The sequence below is a fragment of the Juglans microcarpa x Juglans regia genome, chromosome 1D (assembly GCF_004785595.1).
Source record: "Juglans microcarpa x Juglans regia isolate MS1-56 chromosome 1D, Jm3101_v1.0, whole genome shotgun sequence".
Lineage (NCBI taxonomy): Eukaryota > Viridiplantae > Streptophyta > Magnoliopsida > Fagales > Juglandaceae > Juglans > Juglans microcarpa x Juglans regia.
In genome coordinates this window covers 45,066,095-45,090,234 of record NC_054594.1, presented here as the reverse complement: position 1 = coordinate 45,090,234, position 24,140 = coordinate 45,066,095, and the positions used below count along the sequence as shown (strand labels likewise).

At 32.8% G+C, this 24,140-nt stretch overlaps 1 protein-coding gene across 2 annotated transcripts; it reads right to left on the bottom strand.

Moving 5' to 3' along the window:
• Nucleotides 1-8,630: 8,630 nt before the first annotated feature.
• On the bottom strand, nt 8,631-20,662 carry LOC121262489 (shikimate O-hydroxycinnamoyltransferase-like). 2 transcript variants are annotated; one of them, XM_041164989.1, is made up of 4 exons: nt 20,594-20,662; nt 11,761-12,183; nt 9,540-10,464; nt 8,631-8,901 (listed from the first exon to the last, which is right to left on the bottom strand). In XM_041164989.1, the coding sequence occupies exons 2-3, from the start codon at nt 12,172-12,174 to the stop codon at nt 9,571-9,573; spliced, it is 1,308 nt and encodes a 435-aa protein (XP_041020923.1). In that variant the 5' UTR covers nt 12,175-12,183; nt 20,594-20,662; the 3' UTR covers nt 8,631-8,901; nt 9,540-9,570. The 2 variants fall into 2 exon arrangements, with proteins under 2 accessions (XP_041020923.1, XP_041020915.1); XM_041164981.1 differs by having other exon boundaries at nt 9,549-10,464.
• Between the last annotated feature and the right edge of the window lie 3,478 nt (nt 20,663-24,140).

Below are 24,140 nucleotides of genomic sequence, written 5' to 3'. Positions count from 1 at the left end.
CCCCCAATTCAGACTAAGCTATTTATAATTGAAATATATATGTATTTATATATAATTTATTCATATATAGACTATTATTTTGAAATATAATCTATATATATTTATATATATAATTTATTCATATATCGACTATCCCGAAACGGTATACGAAACGATATCTATACCGAAATATTTTCTTCCAGTGCTTTGACTGGTACGGCGTCCGGTACGGTTTTCAAAACATTGGCTGCAACACAATCCTCACTACCTATTTCCTTCGTTCTCAATCAATCAATAGCGGAGTTGTTAGAGGTAGCATTGTCCACCGTAATTATGAGAATTTTGTCAATGCCCCAATCAAGCATACACTTCTCCAACTCCCTCTCAATCGTTGCCCCTTGTGGTCGCTAATCCAAACAAATGAAATGATCCAGTTATGCAACTTCCAACTACTATCAATAAAGTGAGCGGTTACACACATTTAATTAATATTTTGGATAGAAGTGGAAGTGTCGGTAGTCAGGTACACTCTTTGTTTGGTAGTCAAAAACATTTTCTTTGAGCTATCATTCTTTCTCAAGAATAGCCTCATATAGTCACGTATTACGATAAATTGAGAAAGAATAAGAAACCCAGGATCAAGGGATTTAGTGTATTCCCAAAACTCTTCTCCCTTAACAACCCTAAAGGATAACTCATCCACTATTACCATCCTGAATTTTTTTCTCATTGTACTTAGTCATCCCTATGCTCTTCTCACATTCCCCTTCTTCACTTCTTGCTTCTGGGACCAAGAATATTTAACTCTTGTCCAACTTACTTTTACGGTTTTTGGGGCAAACTTGGATGTGCGCTTTTATGACCAAAATGCCTTGCCTTTTGGGATAGCATTTCCATTGCCTCCTACATTGGTTACAAGTAGCTATAGGCTCTTTGGGATCACAATCGAGCACTCTTGTAAAGTGGGCCCATACCTTAGACCTATTCTTAGGATTTCTACTACCAGGTGAATCTTAGGATTTCTACTACCAGGTGAAGGGCGAGAGTTAGAACAGAAGGCACTAGGGAGGAGTCTATTGGTCCGCTAGACTCTTCAACTATGGGACTGGGAGTATCAATAAGTTGTTCTGGTTCTGGGATGCCAGGACAAGATGCAGTTGTGGATGTAGGAGTGCTTATGCCTTCTATATTCATGATTAAGAACTAGAACATAACAAACAAACAAAATAGTACGGTTAAGACAACCCTAAAAGCACAATACAAAAATATTAACTCAACTTGGGGCTATTTTAATGATTTATAATCACTAAAATAGTCTCACATGTTCAAGTTAGTAGTTCAAAACATCCCCACAAAAACAGTCCCAAAAACACAAATCGGACCCACATTCCCAAATAGCCCCAAATGTAATTAAATCATATTAACATTCCCAAAAAAGTTACACAGCCCCAACTAAATTAAATTTAAATCATGCCAATAGTTCCAAAAACACAACCAAATTCATGGAATGACAGTACATAAATGACAGATTACCAAGCAATCACAAGCAAAAACTTATTTAAGATTACTCCTTGAAGGTGCATATATATATATATATATATATATATATATATATATAAGACTATTAATGCTTTTCTACAACATAGCCGTGACACACATTATAGATTAATGATGATACATTCAAAACCAGTTGTATTCATTATAGATTAATGAGTTTAACAAATCAACTAGCAGAACCAATCATCAAAGAAATGAGGATTTTAATATGTTCTGAGTAATGAGTAATATTGTAACGACCCAATCTTATATTTTTATTTTTTTAAGAATAAATTACGAATAATTTTGTTAAACTCAATAAATAAGTTAAAACCCATTAAAGAATTTATCGAATAGATTATATATATTTTTTTAAATTAAGGCTCCATCATGATTATTATTATTATTATTATTTTCTCTCCAAACTCATGAGTCATTTTCATAATAAAACTCCTCCCTACCGGATTTTTCTTCTATGAATTTCAAACAATCCACTCACATGCACATGCACGTCTCTCCCCTTTGTGTTCTCTAGGATTTTCCACCATGTTTTTTTTTTTATATACATACGAGAACTTTCTTGTTGATTGTTATCAAACTATGGTTGCCGCAACAGCCCTCCATCACCTAGACTCTCACCTTGGTAGATTTCTCTTAATGCACGGTTTAGTTGATGTCCATCTATCACTGCATACACGGCTCCATCATACCGCTTCCTCCGCATACACATTTATCACCTCTAGAGTTTTTTTTCTCTTTTGTTTCTCATCCACCTATGTTTATAAAAATGCTTTAGCCCTCAAAGAAAACTCCACTGCCGCCCAACAGCCGTGCAGTCTCCATACGTTGCCCACGTCCACACATTGGCCAATTGCACCAAGACCTCCTCTGTGAAGACCACCAAAAACCACAGCCACGGCCCCACGTTCAGTCCCGCAGCATGGCTACCCTAGTTCACCACCTAACGTTCACCCTCCAACACCCCTAGCTCACGGCTCCTCCCTCAGCCATAGCACCACCAGCTTTCCTACACGTAGCAACCATAGCTCTTCCTCTCCACCCTCGAAAGCAGAGAACTTTCTTGTTGATTGTTATCAAACTATGGTTGCCGCAACAGCCCTCCATCACCTAGACTCCTCACCTTGGTAGATTTCTCTTAATGCACGGTTTAGTTGATGTCCGTCTATCACTGCATACACGGCTCCATCATACCACTTCCTCCGCATACACGTTTATCACCTCTAGAGTTTTTTTCTCTTTTGTTTCTCATCCACCTATGTTTATAAAAATGCTTTAGCCCTCAAAGAAAACTCCACTGCCGCCCAACAGCCGTGCAGTCTCCATTCATTGCCCACGTCCACACATTGGCCTATTGCACCAAGACCTCCTCTGTGAAGACCACCAAAAACCACAGCCACGGCCCCACGTTCAGTCCCGCAGCATGGCTACCCTAGTTCACCACCTAACGTTCACCCTCCAACACCCCTAGCTCACGGCTCCTCCCTCGGCCACAGCACCACCAGCTTTCCCACACGTAGCAACCATAGCTCTTCCTCTCCACCCTCGAAAGCAGCCCAAACACAGTAGCCACCATCATCATCTTCTGTGGAAAGCGGAAGCTGGAGCTGCTCTGTTTTGAAACCATCGAGACAGAGCATCCTCGCCCAAACTGAGAGCCACGTTTTGCCACTGTTAGGTCGTGACGCCACCGTCAGTAGCAACAGATGACGACGGAGATCTAGCCTCCACCCCCCAGTGACGCCCAGAGCCACCGCCCGAAGCCCCATGCACGTTGCATGGTGCGTAAACCTTCTCTCCATTTTCTCTCACTCATTTTCTCTCTCGGCGTCACACTAACTTGCCCAAGGGAAACCAGTCACGCCGCCTTGGCTCCCAGCCGTCGTGCCGTACAGCTCCTCCCCTCGGTGAGTTCGTCCCCTGTAAACGCATGCCTCCCTTCCACTCTCCCGATACTGTTCCTTTACAAATATAAGATGTATTTTAGGTTTTCGTAGGTTATTGATACAATTACAAAAATGCCCCTTTATATTGTTTTCCCAAAATGCCCTTGCCCAGTATGTTGTTTTCCAAAAGTATTCATGCCTATTTTTAAAACTAACAGGTGAGGATGTTTTAGTGTGAGGAAGCATTTAGGTTTAGGAAATATAGACTATTTTAGTAGTTTAGGTTTTAAATAAAGTCACAGGTTTAATTAGAAATTTAGGAAATAGTGTGTTTATTTTTATAGGCGACCAACTACGCGCTGAAAATAGTAGATTAGTGTTGCAAGGTAAGTAGCATGATCATATCCTTATACATATATACGGTAAACTGCTTGTCTTTTTATAAAAGGTATTATGCATGTATGCCCTTCATTGGAAGCCCCTTTTTACGTACCTAAATGCCTGATTTTATGTGAAAATGAGAGTTATGCATAAAATTATTTATGAAAAATCATGATTTTATGTGAGAGTTATGCATAAAATTATCTATGAAAAGTCATGAATTTATGTGAGGGAACATGTATCACAATATTTATGAAAGAATGCGATTTCATTTGAAATCTATGATACGATATGACAAGTATGTATGGGATTTCTTTTTAAATCTATGAAATGACAAGTATGCAAGTATGATTATGATAAAATATGTAACGGCCTATGTTATGATATGAAGACAGTATCTATGTTATGGGCATATTGCATTGCCAGGTCGTGCATGCTGGTAGTGCACTCAGTATGTCTTCCTTATGTATGGATTCCATAATCCGCGGCCATGGGCGGAATCAGAATCTATTTAGATTCACTAACCCTAATTCACGAGGGAGGGTCAACAGTGGGTAACGGCCTATGATAAATGAAAGATAAGTTATTGTTCATGTTCATATTATTTATGCATGTATTTATGAATATGTACGTTTTTTAAGAAACCTTATGTTTATTATGTTTACTGTATGATATGTTGTTTATTGAGTATTCGACTCATTTTAGTTTGTTTTTATGTTTTTAAACTACTCCAGATGATGACATTTATGAGATTGAGATTGCAGGACAGAACTTGACCCCGGGAGGTGAGGCAGAGGCCTAAACAGATTATGCTATGATTATTTTTATGGTTTAAAGTTTAAATAAATTATTTTGATAAGCAGATGAGACTTCTTTATTTTTTTTAAATAAGTGCTTTCGCAGACTCTATTTTGAATTTTTAGTATTTATTAAAGTTGTTTTATTTATGGAAACTTTCGCATCTGGCGCATTGTTAAAAAAAAAAAAGGTTTTTAATTTCAAGTTTAGTAGTAGCACACTGGCTCTCCGAAAATTCTAAAATGTCTTTTTGGGAAGCGGGGTGTTACAAATATACACTATTAATTTTGATTATTGGAAAATACCAATTTTCAATGTAAGCCAAAATTAATTTTTATTAATTTTGATTACTGAAAATACCAATTTGTAGTACTGGAAAATACCAATTTGTAGTGTTTCCAAGGAATAGACTACGAAAATTGAAATGTGCATGCACTATATAGTATGAATCTATAAAGCTAACAAAAACCTTAAAAAAAAAAAAAAACCCTATATCTATTTCCTAAATCTCGGATACCAGTTTTATACGAATAAACCAAGAGTCAAACACAAAGTAATATCTAGGATACCATTTACCACGCATACCAGTTAACAGATTTCAAAAACCCTAAATCTCGAATACCACATACCAGTTACCACGAATCAAACACAAAGTAATATTTATGAAATCAAATAAGTGCAATGAAACAAAATAATATAGAAAAATGTAGAAAATCCTAATTAATGAAAAATCCCTACCGAGACTTATAAAATAAGTGCAATGAAACAAATTACATGTTGTCGAATCGTCGATATCGAGACTGAGAAAGGCCACAAAAAGAAAGACGTGAGAGAGGGGTTACGCCGTTGCGTGAGAGAGGGGAAGGCTGAGATGAAATGGGAGAAATGACATTTAAGACTAAAAAAGGGAGGCCAAGGAGAATGAGGGTCAGGAACGTCATAACTTAACCCTAAACAATTGAAACAGCGTAGTTTGAAACGGCATAGTTTATACACCTAGAAACGACGTTGTTTCAATTATTGAATGTTGGGTGTAAATTCTCAACACTAAATGACGCCATTTTGCTTCATTTGGGGCCTAGGCAGCTAGTCTTCTTCATCTGTTCTGGGCTTCCTTTTTGTTTTTTAAATACTTATGTAATACACTATATAGTATACTATGATTATGATATATATAAATATAAACTATATATAGTATATTATACTACGATATTTATATAGTATACTATGAATCTATAATATATATTAATATATATGAATATTACTAATACTATTAGTAATCCACACCCATATGGCCTATTTTATATATAATATAGTATTATTAATACTACAGACTTTACTAATACTAATAGTAATTCTAATACCATATACTATATTAAAGTGATTAATACTATATATAGTTATAGTGATTATATAACTATATTATTATTAGTTATAGTGATTTTAATTTAGTATAACTATATAATAGTATTAGTATAAATATTAGTATAACTATATCGTTGATAATATTAGTATACTAATACTAATAGTATTAGTATTACTATATCACTATCGTTAATAGTATCATATAGTGATATAGTATTAGTAACTAATTCTATAGTGATTTATATAGTAATTTATATATAGACTTAAAGTGGATTGCTAATAGTATTAGTATTAGGCCATAAAAGGTAATTAATATACTAATGTATATTAGTATTACTAATGTATTTATCAAAAGAAATATGTTGAGAATTTATTAGGCCAAAAAATATAATTAATATAAGATATTGTTATATAAAATTTATATGATTAATACTTTAGTTATTATACATTAGGTTATATGTTATTATAAATTTATAGATAATGTTTATCCATTAGTATTACATGTTATTATATTTATATATTAGTAATTTAGTGTTACATGGTAGCAATATTGTAATAGTATGATATTTACATATACTAAACTATTATTAGTCAAATTAGTCTATATATATTATAGTATAAATATATTATTTTATAATAATTAGTTCATGCTAGTATATTATTGAGTTTAACTAACTATATAAGATATAGTTACATAAAACTTATATGATTAATATATAGAAAAACACATATTTTTATAAAATATGTAAAATATCAGAGGTGGAGTAGGAGGGTAAAGTCGAAGTCGGAGTCAGAGTCAAAGTATCGGATTGTCAAAGTCGAATCAGAGTGGAGTCGGAGTCGGAGTCGGAGTCGGTCCACCAACGACTTTGACTCCGACTTCCAAGGGGAAAAAAGCTCCGACTCTGAAGTGGAGCCGGATTCTGAGTCGGATTTTTAGATTTTTGCTCAACCCTAGTCGAATGGTTACTTATTGACTCGGTAATATTATTTCTCGAATGGAAATATGATATACTAAAATGTGTCATGAAGGTATAGGATGGTGGGTGTGAATCTTGAGAAATTGAAGTTTTATCGCTAATTTGATCCATCTCTTTTATTTAGCAGAGTCAACAAAAAAAATATATACATATATATAAGCATTTTCTACATTAAATTCCTATATATGCACAAGAATATTTATAAAAACAAAAAAAATTACCTCATGTATAGATGGCCCCCCCCCCCCCCCCCCCCCCTTCCCCTTCATATGGCCAAGGGTTATGAAATGGCTTACTTCAAGGGTTTTAATGGTTGGCCTCTAAGGGCCAATCGGGGGTTACAGTTGGAGAGGCAATTTAGATAGCCCCTCCCCACTCAGAGTGATGTGCTTCCAATATATAAATATAAATATATATATATATATATATATATTTATATTTAAACTCTTTCTCAAGTATTGTTTCATCTATGACATTTAGGCTATAAAAAATATGAGTATTGTCCTGATTTTTATCATGTTTTACACTCTACTATCAAAAATAAAGAACTCAAACAAACAACAACAGGTGGTCTCGTTTGTTTTTATAACTCTTCTCAATCTATCTTATATCATCTAATTATTATAACTTTTCTAAATTTTCACACAAAATAAAATAAACAATTTAATTTTTTTCAAATTTTAAAGTAAAAATAATATTAAAAAAATATATTCTAATAATATTTTATATAATTTTTTAACTTTAATCTCAAATTCTAAAGTAAAAAATAATTAAAAAAAATAAAAAAAGTCTCAATGATAACTTTCAGCGGAGCCACCAGCGGAATAACATTTTCCAAAATTAAAAACGTGTAACATCAAAGCCAATAACAAACCAATTATCAAGGATTTAACTTTGTTATAATAGTAATTACAATAACGCACCAATTATAAAAGAAAATGGTTAATTATAATAGTAAGCGTTATTATTACTATTATTATTTTAAAAAGGAGAGTAAGTCGTCAACTTAATTAATTAGATTAATTAACAGATCTAGTCTCACTGAATTATTTGGTTCGTGAAAATTTCAGGATCACTGTTCTTTGAACTGGAAAGATCTAGAGCAGGATTTTTTTTTTTTTTTTCTCCTATAACTTCCCACCTTGAAAATACAAAGAAGAATGGTATAAAATTTGCCGAGCCGATTTTGGGTAACCTGTAATTAGAGCATTGGCAATGGCATGTCAAGTCTAAAATTTAGCTAGAATCTTAACTTTTGATTATAGTATCAATTTTTTACTAAATGAGTTTATATTAGACTAGCTATCTTAAAATTAAAATAATAATATAATATTATTTTTTTATTTTGAAATAATATGTCTACTCTATCAATATTCGCAATCAGTAGAAGAAATAAAAAATTTTATCAGTACATGCCATACATGTTTTTCCATTCAAAGAGAGAGGGAAATGATGAAATAATAAAATATTACTTTCTATTGTGAATAGTAGCTAGTCATGTTTAAAGAGGATTTAAAATTTACTGTAGTTCAAGTCTTAAGCTTAATTAGACTATTGGCTAGTCCAATATAGATGCTTTTTCTCACATCTAGTTAAAATTTAAACTTATATTAATATTTGGTTAGTCTATTAGCAATGCTCTAACCTAGCTCGCCAATAATATTGTTTGGAAAATAAAAATAGAACCGAGCCGAAAAATGAAAAATCTTTATTGATAACTCACGGCTGGCCGGACCATAAAGCCAAAGGTCACAAACAAAGCCAAAATACATGAAAACAATCAAAGCAACGTACAACTCGAAATCAAGATAGAATGACCCAAGAGTCTTAACTGAAACAAAAGTGTACGAGGCAACCAAAGCAAAATAAGCAGGCAAGTTGACCCGAATGATCGATCTAGTCTTCTTGATCTGCATGCATGATAATTGCCTCTTCTTCTGCATGAAAAGCACAATTTCCTAATCCAAAAAATACTAGTATTAGAATTTGGAAACAAGGTTTTAGACGGCCGGGGCGTGAATGCAAGTGATCAAAATGTATGGAGCAGTAATTACCTATCAAAAAAATATTATATGTAATCAACCAAAAAGACGAAAAATAACACAGCCCTAGCTAGTAATTAAGCCATATCAGTACTTATAAACCTATACCTATACGTAACACATGAACCATGATACAAATACGGGCGTTTTGCAGGCCCTTCGTATTCTATATCATGAACAATAAATCAGTTTGTGTCTTCTTAAAGGTGACAAACACTAAAATATTTTTTACCTTATCTGTGTAAAGGGCGTGCAAAACGCCCGTGTGTTTATCATTTTTATATAAAAATAATAATAAATACACATCATTTTTTAGAACACTCTACGTAACAATATTTTAGAAGAAATGATATTTTTATAAAATACTTTAGAAAACTAACATCATTTTATAAAAATATATTTATTTCACAATATGTATATTTCACAATATGTATAATAAAATATGCTGTGAAATATGTTACGTGGGTTTCGTTATTCAAGTATCAACGCCACGTGCATATGAAATAAGTGTCAAAAACACATGAACCACTATCCAGGAGAGGAAAATAAAAAACCTTGCATACCCGAAGATGACATTTCCTCTCCTCAAATTTCATAAAACAGCTTCTCGAACACTTTCATTTGTTCAGTTGGCAGAGAAACGGCTACCGATAAGCTACCATCATTAGTTGGGTTTGGTATTAAATACGACAACCCCTCGAACAGAATCCGACCGGGTCCCATGAAAACGGGCCTACCCCACCCAAAATCAGCATCATGGATTGGCAGCCTCATCCAACTAGTTATAGCAAGATTTGGACATCTGAAAGTATGAGCCCCACGAACAAGGGCAGATAGATCAGGCTGCAGCTCTTGAAAGTCAATGGCTGACCTTAAATAATCATTGTCCATCCGTGCCAATGCATCGTGAATCCTGCAAGCAGCGTACCAGCTTGGTTTATATCGAAGATCGCCGGCTAAAGCAATTGGGGTGGCGACGAAGATCGCGTTGCCAAAGTAACCAGGCGGGAGTGGGGGACGTAGTCTGGACCGACCGTCGGTGGCAATGTACAACTTGGTCTCTTGATCATCGGGAAGTGCGCGCGCTTTAGACACGCATTTCCACAGGTGGCCCGACAACATCTCATACGAGCTGTAGTTGATTGTGTTGCCATCTTCTTTGGCCTTGGCTTTTAGCTTGTTCAGCTGGTCCCGGGTTATTTGGAATATCAAGACTGTTGTACTCTCGGGACCTGAAGTTGTAGATTGGAGAGGGGTTATCATAGGAGGAGGGGGCTGGAATTCAAAGTGCTCGAATGCAGGTTTAGGCGGGTCGCGGGCACGGAGAAGGGTCCGGTCGATAAATGGAGGAAGGGAAAGATCAAGACCCCGAGCCATATCTGACCATGTGTTAACAAAGTGGAGGCCAGAAAATCCATCTGCTACAGTGTGGTGGATACCAATGCCAAGTGAGACACCACCACATTTGAAATACGTCACCTGCATGGAGGAAAATATTTTGAGAAACGAGAGCATTGGTTTAGGCAAAATTAAGTCAAAATGAAGTTAATATGTCGTTTTTTAACTTTTAACTTCTCACTCAAAATTTGTACCCATATTAAGGAGTACTTAGATTGGGAAACTCTCTCAATCTATCTTTTCTCATTTTTTTTATTGTAATTTTTTCAAATTTTCATACTATTATAATAAATAATTCAATTTTTTTAAATTTCAAAATAATAATAATTTTAAAAAATAATATTCTAATAATATTTTATTCAACTTTCATCTAAAATCATTTTATTTCATCTCATTATCCAAACACTTTCTAAATTAGCCATCTTAGTACTCATTATAATAATAAATTATTATTATTATTATTATGAATAACACTATGTGTATCCATAATTTTATGAACAATATTATACATACTAAGTAACAACTCCAATTTATCATTTTTTTCTTTTTTAATTTGAATTTCAAATTTAGAATTTTAAAAATTTCATCCTTTTTAATGCATTTTCCTATTTTCATTATTTTTATTTTTTTATCTACTTTTTAATGCATATTTGTTTATTTGTTATTTAAATGCTTTTTATATTTATTCTCATAATTTCCAACAACACATATAACAAAATATATAAAACCCGTCTAACAACCTACGTTAACTTCTTTTTCAAATATAAGATATCAAAATATGTATAAAATCAGCTTCATGCTTGTATCCAACAACCTAGAAATCAAAATATTTAGAAAGAGTCGGGCTAGTTGGTTTTGCAACTTTTTTTTTCTTTTTTTTTCTATTCACATTTTTAATATATTTAAATATTATTTTTTAAAAAAAATATATCAATACATTTAAAATTATTTTCTTAATTGTTGAGTTAAAAAATAATAATAACTAACAGTCAACTAGGACGGTTAAACATGGGCCGCAAAGAAGCTTTTCCCACGTAGAAATTATGTCCACAACAATGTACAAAAAAGGAAAACAAATCCCCAAACTACCAGCTATTCCTTATCTGGGGTAATCAGCTTGTTGTTGGAATTTTTGCCATTTTATTTGTAATCTGGCATAGATATTTTGTTCAAGTCGTAGATCCATAGAAAAGTTATGGCAGATGCTTGTGAAATAGAGTTTTAAAATCCACGAGTTTCAATCTTCATCATTTGTGTTTTATAAAAATGATAAGTAACATTTATCTATATATAATTAGAAAAAAATAATTATATGGTTAAGAATAAAAACATTATTATTTTATTCACGTTTGGATATGGGTAATAAGAAGCCAATACCTGCGCGTACAAGAGAGGATAAGAATCTATCCCTTTGGAATAGTCCACAGCTGGAATGAGTTGCCGGAGCTCCAGTGTGGGTGCAAAATCGCCCAAATCATCGAGTACGGTGCTGATCTCGGCCTCCACAAACAGCACACCCTCAGCGTTACAATCAATCTCGATTCTACCATTGCCATCCCGTTTGAGGCGGCCGGCCATGGGGTAGAAGGGGACAAGGGCCTTGCTAAGGGCATTCTTGAGCACTCTTGCGTCGAAGAAGTTGGAAGCACCGCTCGTGGTTGGCCTGTAGAAGTAGATGCTTGGGGTGTGGAAGCGCATCACCACCAGGTCCACGTTCGAATTCCACAGCGCCGACCGAGGGGTCTCCCCGTCTGGACACACCGTCGTCGACGACTTCGCCTTGACAATCATACTGCAAATCTGTGGAAGTGGATAATACGGAGGATTCTGATATTAAATACGTGAGTTTATTGGAAGTGACTTATTAGCCATTTTCGTCGAATAACACAAGTTGATACGACGGGTCAACGGTAAAATATACAACAATTTTGGGGCATTAATTTTTGGTCATCATCACGAGACAAACCATGCATCCAGATCAAAGGACAAGAAGAAGAAGATAGGGTCTCTTTTTCAACAGAAACTAATGATAGACACGAGAGAAGTAAGTCTCGTGTAATTATTTTAAAAAAATAAATATATATAAAATTTATATAAAAAAATAATAATTTTTTAACTATAAATTTTATTTTTTCAAAAAAAATTATACGATATTTTTTTGGCTTACCAACACAAGCTTCCCAATATACATTTTTCTCTCTAGTTATAGGTTATCTTTGTAAAATTTGTATCAATGATTCCTTTACTTTTTTTTTTTTTTTTTTTTTTTTTTTTTATAAAGCAAGTATTTTTAGATGGTTTCTTATGGCATTAATTTCTTTTCTAAGGAAAGTGCAGTCAGCTTCATAGTATTCTATTGCAGACTGCCTACTTTGATATACATGGTATTTAGTCATCATTAATGTATAATTTTGCCTCATTAATTGTTGTTGTCTTTTAAGATCTTTTATATTATCCATCAAGATTTGTAGATCCATTCTTAAATTATATTCTGTACATTTTAACTCATACAAATCACGAAATCCAGTACTATGAGCATAATAAAAATCCATCGTAAATATCAGGAAAATAAGATAGAAATATCAATAGTAATAAAATAAGCAATAAGACTATAGTATATTAGATATAGAAAGAAATCTACAAGATTGGACAATTCCCGATGTTCCAAACAATCAAATATATAAAATCTCAACTTTCTCTTCTAAATTTTCATTCCTTACAAATTACACAATTAAAACAGTAGAAAAAACTATTAGTTTAAATAATGATTATGAATCATTACATCTCTTAACAAAAAAGGCTATTGATCAACACAAAAAGAATTATTCTTTCATCCATATTGGATTAGTACAAGTAGCTATAAAGCCACTCACTCGAAACGGCTTAAATACCTCAGTATTGCTTTGTTTAAGAGACGGAAGACATTATAATTTTCATGATTCATTACTTGGAATGGTAGAATCCAGCTTGTTCCAAGGACCGGTCTATTTTAACTGTTATCCCAATTATTCTTTATCATTATTTGATGGTAACATTTTACACGCCTTAATACTAAATATTAAAACAAATGGCTATCAAATGATGAAAGGGTCACATGCTTTAACAGTAGTTTACAGGATTCATTATAAATTAATGAAAACAACATTAGAACCACAAGCTTTAATTACTAGCCCTAAAGGATATACATTATTATTACAATCTAGCACACAAAATTCTAGTATACAAATTCCTAAACAAATCAATTGGAATCAAGTCACACTTCCTAATGAATGGCAATTCCAACACCCAAAATAGAAAATAATTCTAAAGATAATCTCGAATATATAGATCAAAAAACGGATGGGACGGTTCAAATAGCTTTTCAGCCTTTCAGAAGATCTTTTTCACATTATTCCTCTCCAGCACCTTCCAGTTATCATACACCCAGATCTATTCTTACATCAATTTCTAGAAATAAATCTCAAAATTTTGACAACAGATCTTTTGATACTAGATCCCAAAATCTTGACACCCAGATTCGAGGGATCGTTCCTGGAAACATTATTGATACACCAGTATATGCTATTAGGAATCCTGATAGAGCATCTACCTCCCAAAATCCTGAAAAAGAACCCTCTTCTCCAACGTATTCTCAAGTAGTTGGAGATGATGCCCAAATATATACCCTGAATAAAGAAGAATTTAAAATTAACAAAAAATATCTCAAACAAGATTATATGAAAAAAGAAAATGGTCACAAAAGAATAACATTTTTCTCAACCTTTACAAAAATAGAAAGAGATTATATTCAAGAAAAATATTACGAAGATTTAGAGAAAATACAGATCAATATTCCTTTCTTTACATGGTTTGAGATATATAAATCAAACAAATTATCTACCATAAACAGGACTACTAATCAATGGATTAAAGGAGAAAATAACCAAATTATTTATGAAGAATATCCCCCTTTTGAAGCCATCAAGTACAATCAAAGGAATACTCAAATTCTGGCTACACCAATAAAAAAACATAATATTGCAAATACTGAAAAAAACCTTGATAATATAATACAACAAAACAATTATACTAATTTATATTTAAAAATCATGGGTAGGCAATTAGAAAGGATTGAAACCCAAATATCTCCTATAAAACTCACTATTAAAGAAATAGAAGAAACTCCCTTATTTGTTCCCCACGAAATTCCATCCCATTTGAAATCAATATTTTCCAAAAACAAAAATGATTTATTGGAACAGATATCTAGTAAATTAGAAAAATTAACTATTAGCAACACTGCCACCACCTCAAAACAACCACATATTAATGTATTAAGCAAAATAGACTCACCCGTAATATCTGACTCTGAAATTAGTAATATTGAAAACCAATTTAAAAATCTAGATTTACAGATAAACAAGATTAGAGGAGACCATGTTAATAAATTTTCGGCTAGAGATTCAAAACATCATGTCTCTATTACTCGTAATTGGTATCCCAGACCTACTCCACCGGATATGCAATTCGAGGAAAGAGAACATATAGTAAGATCAGCCTTCGCACCAGATGTATTATACGAATGGAATATAGACGGATTATCTTAATACGAAATACTAAATCATTTTCAAGAAATGATTATGGTAGCCAACGTCTATAAAAGTAACAGAAAAACTGATCATCAGGTAGCACACATTATTGTTACAGGATTTACTGGCCAACTAAAGGGTTGGTGGGATCATTATCTTTCATATGATGAAAGGTCACGTATATTAACAGCCTATAAATATGATGAAAATATGCAAATAATTAAAACGGAAAATGATTTACCCCTAGAAGATGCTGTCAATACATTAATATATGCATTAACCAAACACTTTGTAGGTGATCTCGTTCAATTTAAAGAAAGAACTAGTGATTTATTGATTAATCTTAAATGCCCTCAATTATCTGATTTCCGTTGGTATAAAGATATATTTCTAACTAAAGTTATGATCAGAAATGATTGTCAACAGCCATACTGGAAGGAAAAGTTCATAGCCGGACTTCCATATTACTTCGCCCAAAAGGTACGAGAATCATTATTAAGATCAGACGGTACTATTGATTTTCATAATCTTACATATGGTGATATAATAAGTAAGATTAATAGAACTGGATTAACTATGTGCAATGATTTAAGATTAAAAAAGCAAATGGAGAAAGAAAAGAAGTTTGCTAGAAAAGAATTAGGTACTTTTTGTGAACAATTTGGTTACACTCCTTTATTAGCCCCCTCAAGAAGACACAAAAAGGGAAAAAGAGTTTATAACAATTATTCCAATAAAAAACGAAAATACAGAAAACCTTATAAAAAGACAAAAGATAAACAAATATATAATAAGCCACTAAAAAATCCTAAAAAGACTAATAAAAAGAAAAAACAGATTGTTTGTTATAAATGTGAAAAAATAGGACACTACAAATCAAACTGTAAAGTTAAACAACAAATTAATGAATTAGATATACCCGAAACACTAAAAGATAAATTAATAGACATTTTTATAATAAAATCAAGTGAAGATGAGGTTAGTTCTTCAGAAGAAGAAGAAATTTATCAATTAAAAGAATCAAGCTTTTCAGAACAATCTTCCGATAGTGAATTAGAAGAAGATGAAGTACATATCTGTAATTGTCTAAGTAAGGATAATTGTATCTATAACAAAACCATTAATGTACTTTCAAAACAAGAAGACATTATATTAGAATTAATAGACAAAATCAACAACCCTCAAGAAAGAAAAGATTATTTAGAAAAATTAAAAGATACATTTAATAATCAAAATACTACAATAACTTCATCCTCAACACCTTACAATTTTTCAGAAATAATAAGTAGATTTAAAACTGACACACAGAAAATTACTATTCAAGATATACAACAAGAAATCAATGAGATAAAACAGGAAATTAGAAATTTAAAAACATCTAATATTAAATTAGAAGTTTCAAACGAACAACTATTACAAGAAATTATATTATTAAAAATAGAGAAAAATGGGAAAAACTTCCATGAAGAAAGACATAATATTGAACAGGGAGAATGTTCAACATTAGATGAAACGAACAATTTCATTAATATTCTTAATAAGATAAATTTTCAAAAATGGTATGTTGAAGTAACAGTTTCAATTAATCAAGAATTCTCTTTTACTACAATTGCCCTATTAGATACAGGAGCAGACTTAAATTGTATACAAGAGGGATTAATACCTTCTAAATATTTTGAAAAAACAAGAGAAACATTATCCCAAGCCAATGGAACAAAATTAAATATAAATTATAAATTATCCAATGCACATATATGTAATAATGGACTTTGCTTTAAAACAACATTCATCTTAGTAAAAAATATTAATACCAAAGTAATCTTAGGAAATCCCTTTCTTGCACTACTTTACCCTTTCTCTGTAACAGAAGAAGGAATCTCTACTAAAATACTTGGACAAGAAATACAATTTAAGTTCATATTTCCTCCAGTACCAAAAGAAATTAACTCTTTAAAGAAAATTTCATTAACCAGAGAAATTAATTTCTTAACAAAAGATAAAATTAGAAGAAAGGAAAACCAAATAAACTTCTTAAAACAAGAATTAAAATATAAAAGAATTCGAGAACAGTTAAAAGACCCATTATTAACCCAAAAAATTGATAATTTCAAAATTACAATTGAAAATGAAATATGTGCTAACCTACCCAATGCCTTCTGGAATAGAAAACAACACATAGTTGAATTACCCTATGAAAAAGAATTTTCTGAAAAAAACATTCCAACTAAGGCGAGACCTATCCAAATGAATAACGAATTACTAGAATATTGTAAAAAAGAAATTAATGATCTAAAAACAAAAGGATTAATAAGGAAAAGTAAATCACCATGGAGTTGTGCTGCCTTTTATGTCCAAAAACAGGCAGAATTAGAAAGAGGAGTTCCTCGTTTAGTAATAAATTATAAACCTTTAAATAAGGTATTACAATGGATTAGATACCCAATTCCTAATAAAAAAGATTTATTATCCCGATTATATAATGCTACAATATTTTCAAAATTCGACATGAAAAGCGGGTTTTGGCAAATCCAAATCGCTGAAAAAGATCGGTATAAAACAGCTTTCACAGTCCCCTTTGGACATTTTGAATGGAATGTTATGCCCTTTGGATTAAAAAACGCCCCTAGTGAATTTCAAAATATTATGAACGAAATCTTTACTCCATTCACTTATTTTTCAATAGTATATATAGATGATGTATTAATATTTTCTTCATCTATTGAACAACATTGGAAACATTTAAATATCTTTGTTCAAGTTATCAAACAAAATGGATTAGTTGTCTCCTCATCAAAAATAAAACTATTCCAAGAGAAAATTAGATTCCTTGGACATGAAATTTATCAAGGAACTATTACACCAATTAGTAGAGCAATAGAATTTGCTGATAAATTTCCAGATGAAATAAAAGATAAAAATCAATTACAGAGATTTCTAGGAAGTCTCAACTATGTTGCAGATTTTTACCAATCTCTCAGACCATTATGCAAACCATTATTTAAAAGACTAAAAAAGAATCCACCTCCTTGGACAGAAAAACATACTAGTATTATAAAACAGATTAAAGCTCATATTAAGAAATTACCATGTTTAGGACTTCCATCTCCTCATACTTTTAAAATTGTTGACACAGATGCCTCTGATATAGGTTACGGAGGAATTATGAAACAAAAATTATCATCCAACTCGGAACAAATAGTTCGATTCCATTCAGGATGTTGGAATCCTACTCAAAAGAATTATAGTACTATTAAAAAAGAAATTCTAGCTATTGTATTATGTATTTCTAAATTTCAAGATGATTTGTTGAATCAAAAGTTTTTGCTTAGAATAGATTGCAAATCAGCCAAGGAAGTTTTAATTAAAGATGTGAAAAACCTGGCTGCAAAACAAATATTTGCCAGATGGCAAGCTATATTAAGTATTTTTTATTTTGATATTGAGCATATTAAAGGAGAATCTAATTCTCTTCCTGATTTTCTATCCCGAGAATTCTTACAGGGAAAATCATGTCATCTTCAAAGTCCAAAATAAAGTCCAAATCTTCATACGCACGGCCGCCATCTCCTCCCTATCCTTCACCTTGTCCTTCTGCAACTCCAAGACCTTATACGGTACTGGGATCATTACCACAAAATATTAGACCCTCTTACAATCCATTTTCACCATTAGCCTCTCCAAAATTACCAACCTATTCCAAAGCTGTTTCTCCTCCTTCTCCTTCCCAAATTATTAATCCTCTATTATTATCTCAACCTTCTTCGTCTCCTATTATTATCAAATCTCATTGGCACCCAGTCTTTCCTATTGAATCTGAAATACAACATCTGTCTGACCCTCAGAAATTACTTGATGCCTTTCTCCTACCGGACTGGCATTATGTTCCACAAAACATTAAGAAAACCCAGCATTTTTATGAATTTATATTAGTAGATACTGACTCAATTATTCTCTCAGAAATTCCTTGTTCCCTTCAAACTCAACCTTCTCCACCAGCATCTCCAATCATTGCTTTTCATAAAGTCACTATTAAGCAAGTTCTCACACTGGAACAATGGGGAAAAAATTCCTACTTGACAAGAAAATTTTCTCATCCCTATGATCCTCCTTATTATGATTATTATGATTACCAGCAAGCATGGACAAAAATGTTTTTAAAACAAAACAAAAATTTGCGTCATTCATGGTTCCTTCATTTTGATAAACTACAGAAAATTAAAACACTCCCGAAATGGTTCTCACTATGGTGGGAATATTATGGACCTGAACCTCTTCTCCTTCCTCTTCCCCTTCAGGAAAGTCTCCAAAATTTCATCTCACAGAATGACAGCCCACCAGCATTAAACCATTGCTCACCCCTCTTGCTCTTCTTTCTCAAAACAAAATTAAATTGGATTATGAAATGGGAATACGTTATTAAACCTCATCCCTCTCTCAAAACCATTATGTTCCTAGCCCGTCAAGTTTCCATCAAATGATGGGAAAAATACAATTATGATCATGTACTGAAGATGTTTTCAAAAGTGACCAAAGCTCCGGAAGTCCTAGTCCAGCGAAGCAGATTTCAAGCACAATTGGCATCCATTACAAACAAAAAAGATTTGAAAAAATTAGCTGAAGTAATGTCACAAATATCAGACAGTGACGATGAAGAAGAAGCACAACCCAGATTAACTCCACCACAGCAACTCGCATTATCACCAGCTCATCAGGCCTCTCCTTCCCAACAGGCCTCTCAATCTCAAGGCAACCAAGCTGCATCTCCTTCTCAAAATTATTCACCTTACCATCCGGTACAACTGATGGATTCTCAAGACCCGTTTGAACTGGAATTAGCAAATTTTGATCCTCAGAATTTGTAACTCCAAAAAATTATTATCTGATTAATCAGCATGACATGCAGATAGTATCTCTCTAAAAAGTTATTTGCGACAGATTATTGCCCAGCAAAGCGACAAATAATTCTGTACTAGATTACGTGTTCTGTACTATGTTTGTTTTTAGCGTCGGCTGACACTGTTCTTGTCTTTAATGTCGGCCGGTACTGTGTTTGTCTTTAGCGTCGGCTAATACTGTTCTTATAACGGCCGGTACTGTTCATGTATTATTAAAAGTTACTGTTTTAGTGTCTATATAGAGGGGTTCACGAGGCAAGAAGGGCATTCAGAGTTCTAATCTGATCCCTTCCTCTCTCGCCCAAACCTCTCCAGTCCAAGTCCTGTCCAGTCCTGTCCTCCTCTCTCTGTAAATCTTCAATTGTCCTTCCCTCATGTCTTCAGCTCCCAACTCCTTTGAGAATTAGTCTCCTTGTAAGTATTATATTTTAATGAAGAAGTTTATTTCATATCTCTTTTCTTTAGTTTTTATTTCCTCATGCATATGGTCGGTTATACCGCCTGCCCACTTTGCCATCATGCATATGGCCGGTCTTACCGCCTTTAATTTCTTTAATTTCTATTAATGCCTGCCCGTCTTACCGCCTTTAATTTCTTTAATTTCTATTAATGCCTGCCCACTTTGCCATCATGCATATGGCCGGTCTTACCGCCTTTAATTTCTTTAATTTCTATTAATACATTTTTGTTCTATTATATTATACCTGGGATATACGCCTTATTTGAGAAATAAAAAGAAAGGATTACCAGAAGGCAGAAAATTAGAGCTAGTTTCGAGAGCTCGAGAAGAAACAACGTACCAAAGGGCTGGCAGTGCTAGCAACCTTCGTAGAGAGAGAGCTAGCGGACAGTACCCGTACCTTGCTATGAGAATCGTAGAGGGTATTTATAAACGGAAAAGCTTCTATGTGCCCTCTACATTTGACATCCTTACTTACTTGACCGTTGGTTAAAAAAATTTTATTTTTTATTTTTTTACTTAATTATTAAAAAAATAATTTTAAATATATTGATATATTTATTTTATATTTTAAAATATTTAAATATATTAAAAAAAATACCTAGGCCGCACTTGGCATAATAGCTTTACCTATTTTATAAAAAATAATGATAGAGCCATCGCTGGTAACTCCCGCTTAGAGCTACCGTTAACTCTAATATGTGTTTTTATATGTGTATTTTTTAATTCTTTTATTATATAAATTTTTTTAATAATTTTAAATATGTTAAAAAAATAAAAAAATTCACAATATTATTAAAAATACTTTTTTAATTACAAAGTAGAATAAAAAATTATTTTTATTTTACTTCGTGATTAATAAAGTATTTTTAGTAATTTTTTTACTTTATAATTAAGCAAGTGTTTTTTAATAATATTTTAAATTTATTTTATTTTTTTAAAATATTAAAAAATATTAAAAAAATTTCTATAAAAAATAACTGAAAAAAAATATATGATAAAATATATATTAAAGCCAGCGGTAGTTCTCAACGGAGCCAGTACTCTTTTATAAAAGTATTATGAGTACTGGTCTTTTAATTGTTGCAGGTATGCAGAGATCTAGAGTAGACTGCAACTTAAAATAATAGTTATACAAGTAGCATTTGTGGGCCATACTCCACAGCATGTAACGGTGTTAACATATGAACCTAGTATTTGTTATAGAATTATTCCTCTCTTACTATTTATTTTATATTTGATTTTTTTATTAATTTTTTTTATTTTATTTAATAGTTAAAAAAAGTAACTATTAATAAAATTATATTTTTTTATTTTTTTTAATAATTAAATATATTAAAAAAATATTTAAAATAAAATAATAAAAAATTAAAAAATTTCAAATAAATTATAAATAATAAATTAGTAGTAACAGGGTTGAAGCCCCTAACAACCCCCAATTAAGAAGGTTTTTTTTTTATTTAAATAATTTTTAAAGAATAATACTACATTCAGGTAGGTATGGAGTATACAAGTCTTATATTTTCTTAAAAAAAAAAATTACAATCCCCCATTAAAAGTTAGAGTTCTTATATAGTTACCGAAGTTTTGTCCTAAAGAATTGTTCCGACTAACATGTCTTGCCACATAGCATGTCATGTAATTTATTTAATTAAAAAAATGAAAATTGATCCGTGCGTGTTATTAAAAAATGACTCCCGAAAGTCGAAACCCAGAATGACCCCCGAAACCCATACCAACAGTATCCCTCTCCCTCTCCCTCCTTTCGGCATTGGCCTCCACTCCGCGCAGTAGCAACTCTCAATTTCCAACATCTTCTTGCAGCTCTCCTCCATCCGACCTCGCTTCTCCATGAATCCGAACGATAAATTTTCACCTCCCCCACTGTCCTTAAACTTCACTTGCTTTGTTTTGTATTTGATGATATCAGTGACTCTATACTTACAACTCCAACGTATTTCAGTGCAACTTGTTTTTGTACAGAGTATCAATGAATTATCATTTGTGGAGATGGTATCCTTAATTAACAAGAAACAAACTGTGAAGCTAGCCTTTATTAGTTGTCTTCTGAGACAATGTCCTTAATTAACACCTACAGTCTGCGTAATATATTAGTTTTGGTAATTATGCACTACCTGTACAAGGGCCTATCTTTCTGGTATTCAAATTTTGAGTCGTTGGCGTGATAAGGATTGGACGGTAGATTCATGGACGGTAGGGAGGGAGAAAGTTGCTAGAGGGGATTTCGTTTTTCATGGACTGGAGGGAGGGAGGGAGGGAGAATAAGTGGATTTGGTTTTTTCGTAATTAAGGGAGCCACGTGGGTCCGGCCACGCCATTCGGGATGCAAGTTCAGGACATACCACTTAGTAGAAATAGTGGTCAAGTCAAAGTATCAATGAACGAAAATCTTCTCTTCACTTTAGTAGAAATACCACTTAGGTCTCCATTAATGATGTCAAAAACTCTTTCAACTTTAGAGTTTCCCCACCTAATTCTAATTATCTGGGACTTCCTCTTTCCAATGATGCCGATAGGAAAAAATTTCTAAGTGGATTAATGAAGAAGATTAGTAATAAGCTTCAAGGTTGGAAATCAAAAATTCTCTCTCAAGCTGCAAAAACTGTTCTCATAAGAGCAGTTGCTTGTTTCATACATTCATATGCCTTGTTTTCATCCCTTATCCCAAAAGTAATGAATAAGAATCTAGATTCCTTCTTTCGAAGGTTCTAGTGGAGATTCGAGGATAGTGATTGAAAGAAATTCACTCACAAGTCGTAGAAATCCATTTGTTTATCCAAATCTATGGGAGGTTTTGGCATAAAAAAATATGTCCTATTTCAACTCTGCCTTGGTCACTAAATATGCTTGGTCTCTTCTCAATGGTTCAATAAGTGTTTTGAAGGATCCAAATCATTCCTGGATGTCCCTTCTAAATCCTATGATTCTCGGTTCTAGAAGAGTCTACTTAAACAGATTTCCTACGTTTTAGTGTCTGTTTTCAAATCAATAATGGTATCTCTACCAAGGTCTGGGCGGATCCTTGGGTCCCCACTATTCCTTATTCCATACCTCATCCAAATCCTAACATTTATTCAGAGTCTGATATTAACATGATTGTATATGAGCTCATTCTAGAAGAACCAAGGCGTTGGAATGTCCTTCTCCTCAATACTCTCTTATCGGAAAACTCTTCAAGAGAAATACAAAAAATCCCTTTAGCCAATCATAATTTTCATCAGGTCCAAGACAAGATCAAATGAATTCACCATTTTTCTGGAAAATTTTCGATTAAATTAGCTTATGCTGCTCTTGTTACAGGAAATAATTTTTTTCAATCCCAACAATCAACCATTAAACTGGAGGAGTTTATGGAAAATGAAATTGTAAGATAGACTGAAATTATTTCTCTGAAAAACAAGCCACGACATCCTTCCCACCAAAGTCAAGATCAACAATGTTATCCATCTTGAGGAAGATCAAATATTTTGCCCTCTTTGCAGCACTGAACCAAAAGGTATCTCTCATCTTTTCCTCAACTGTATATATTCTAGAATATTGTGGAGACATTCAAAATGGCCAATAGACATCACCTCCTTTGCAAGATAGTCGTTCTCTACTTGGATAAAAAATATTCTCAATCCTTTAGTGGTTCTAAAAATTTCAGGAGAAGAACAACATTCCTTTTAAATATTTGCCACCATAGCTATGGACAACCTATGGTTTCTCAAGAACAAAAAAGTGCACAATCAGATTCATGCATCCCCATCCCCCTTTGTTTTTGTTGAGTCTGTTCTTTCTACCCTCTAACAACACTCGGCAGCTTGGGTCAAT

Excerpts from the sequence above, each read along its gene's own strand:
- LOC121262489 (XM_041164989.1), bottom strand. The coding sequence starts at position 12,174 with ATGATTGTCAAGGCGAAGTCGTCGACGACGGTGTGTCCAGACGGGGAG. Across the intron at positions 10,465-11,760 it reads ATCCTCTCTTGTACGCGCAG|GTGACGTATTTCAAATGTGG; the intron begins GTATTGGCTTCT and ends TCCTCCATGCAG.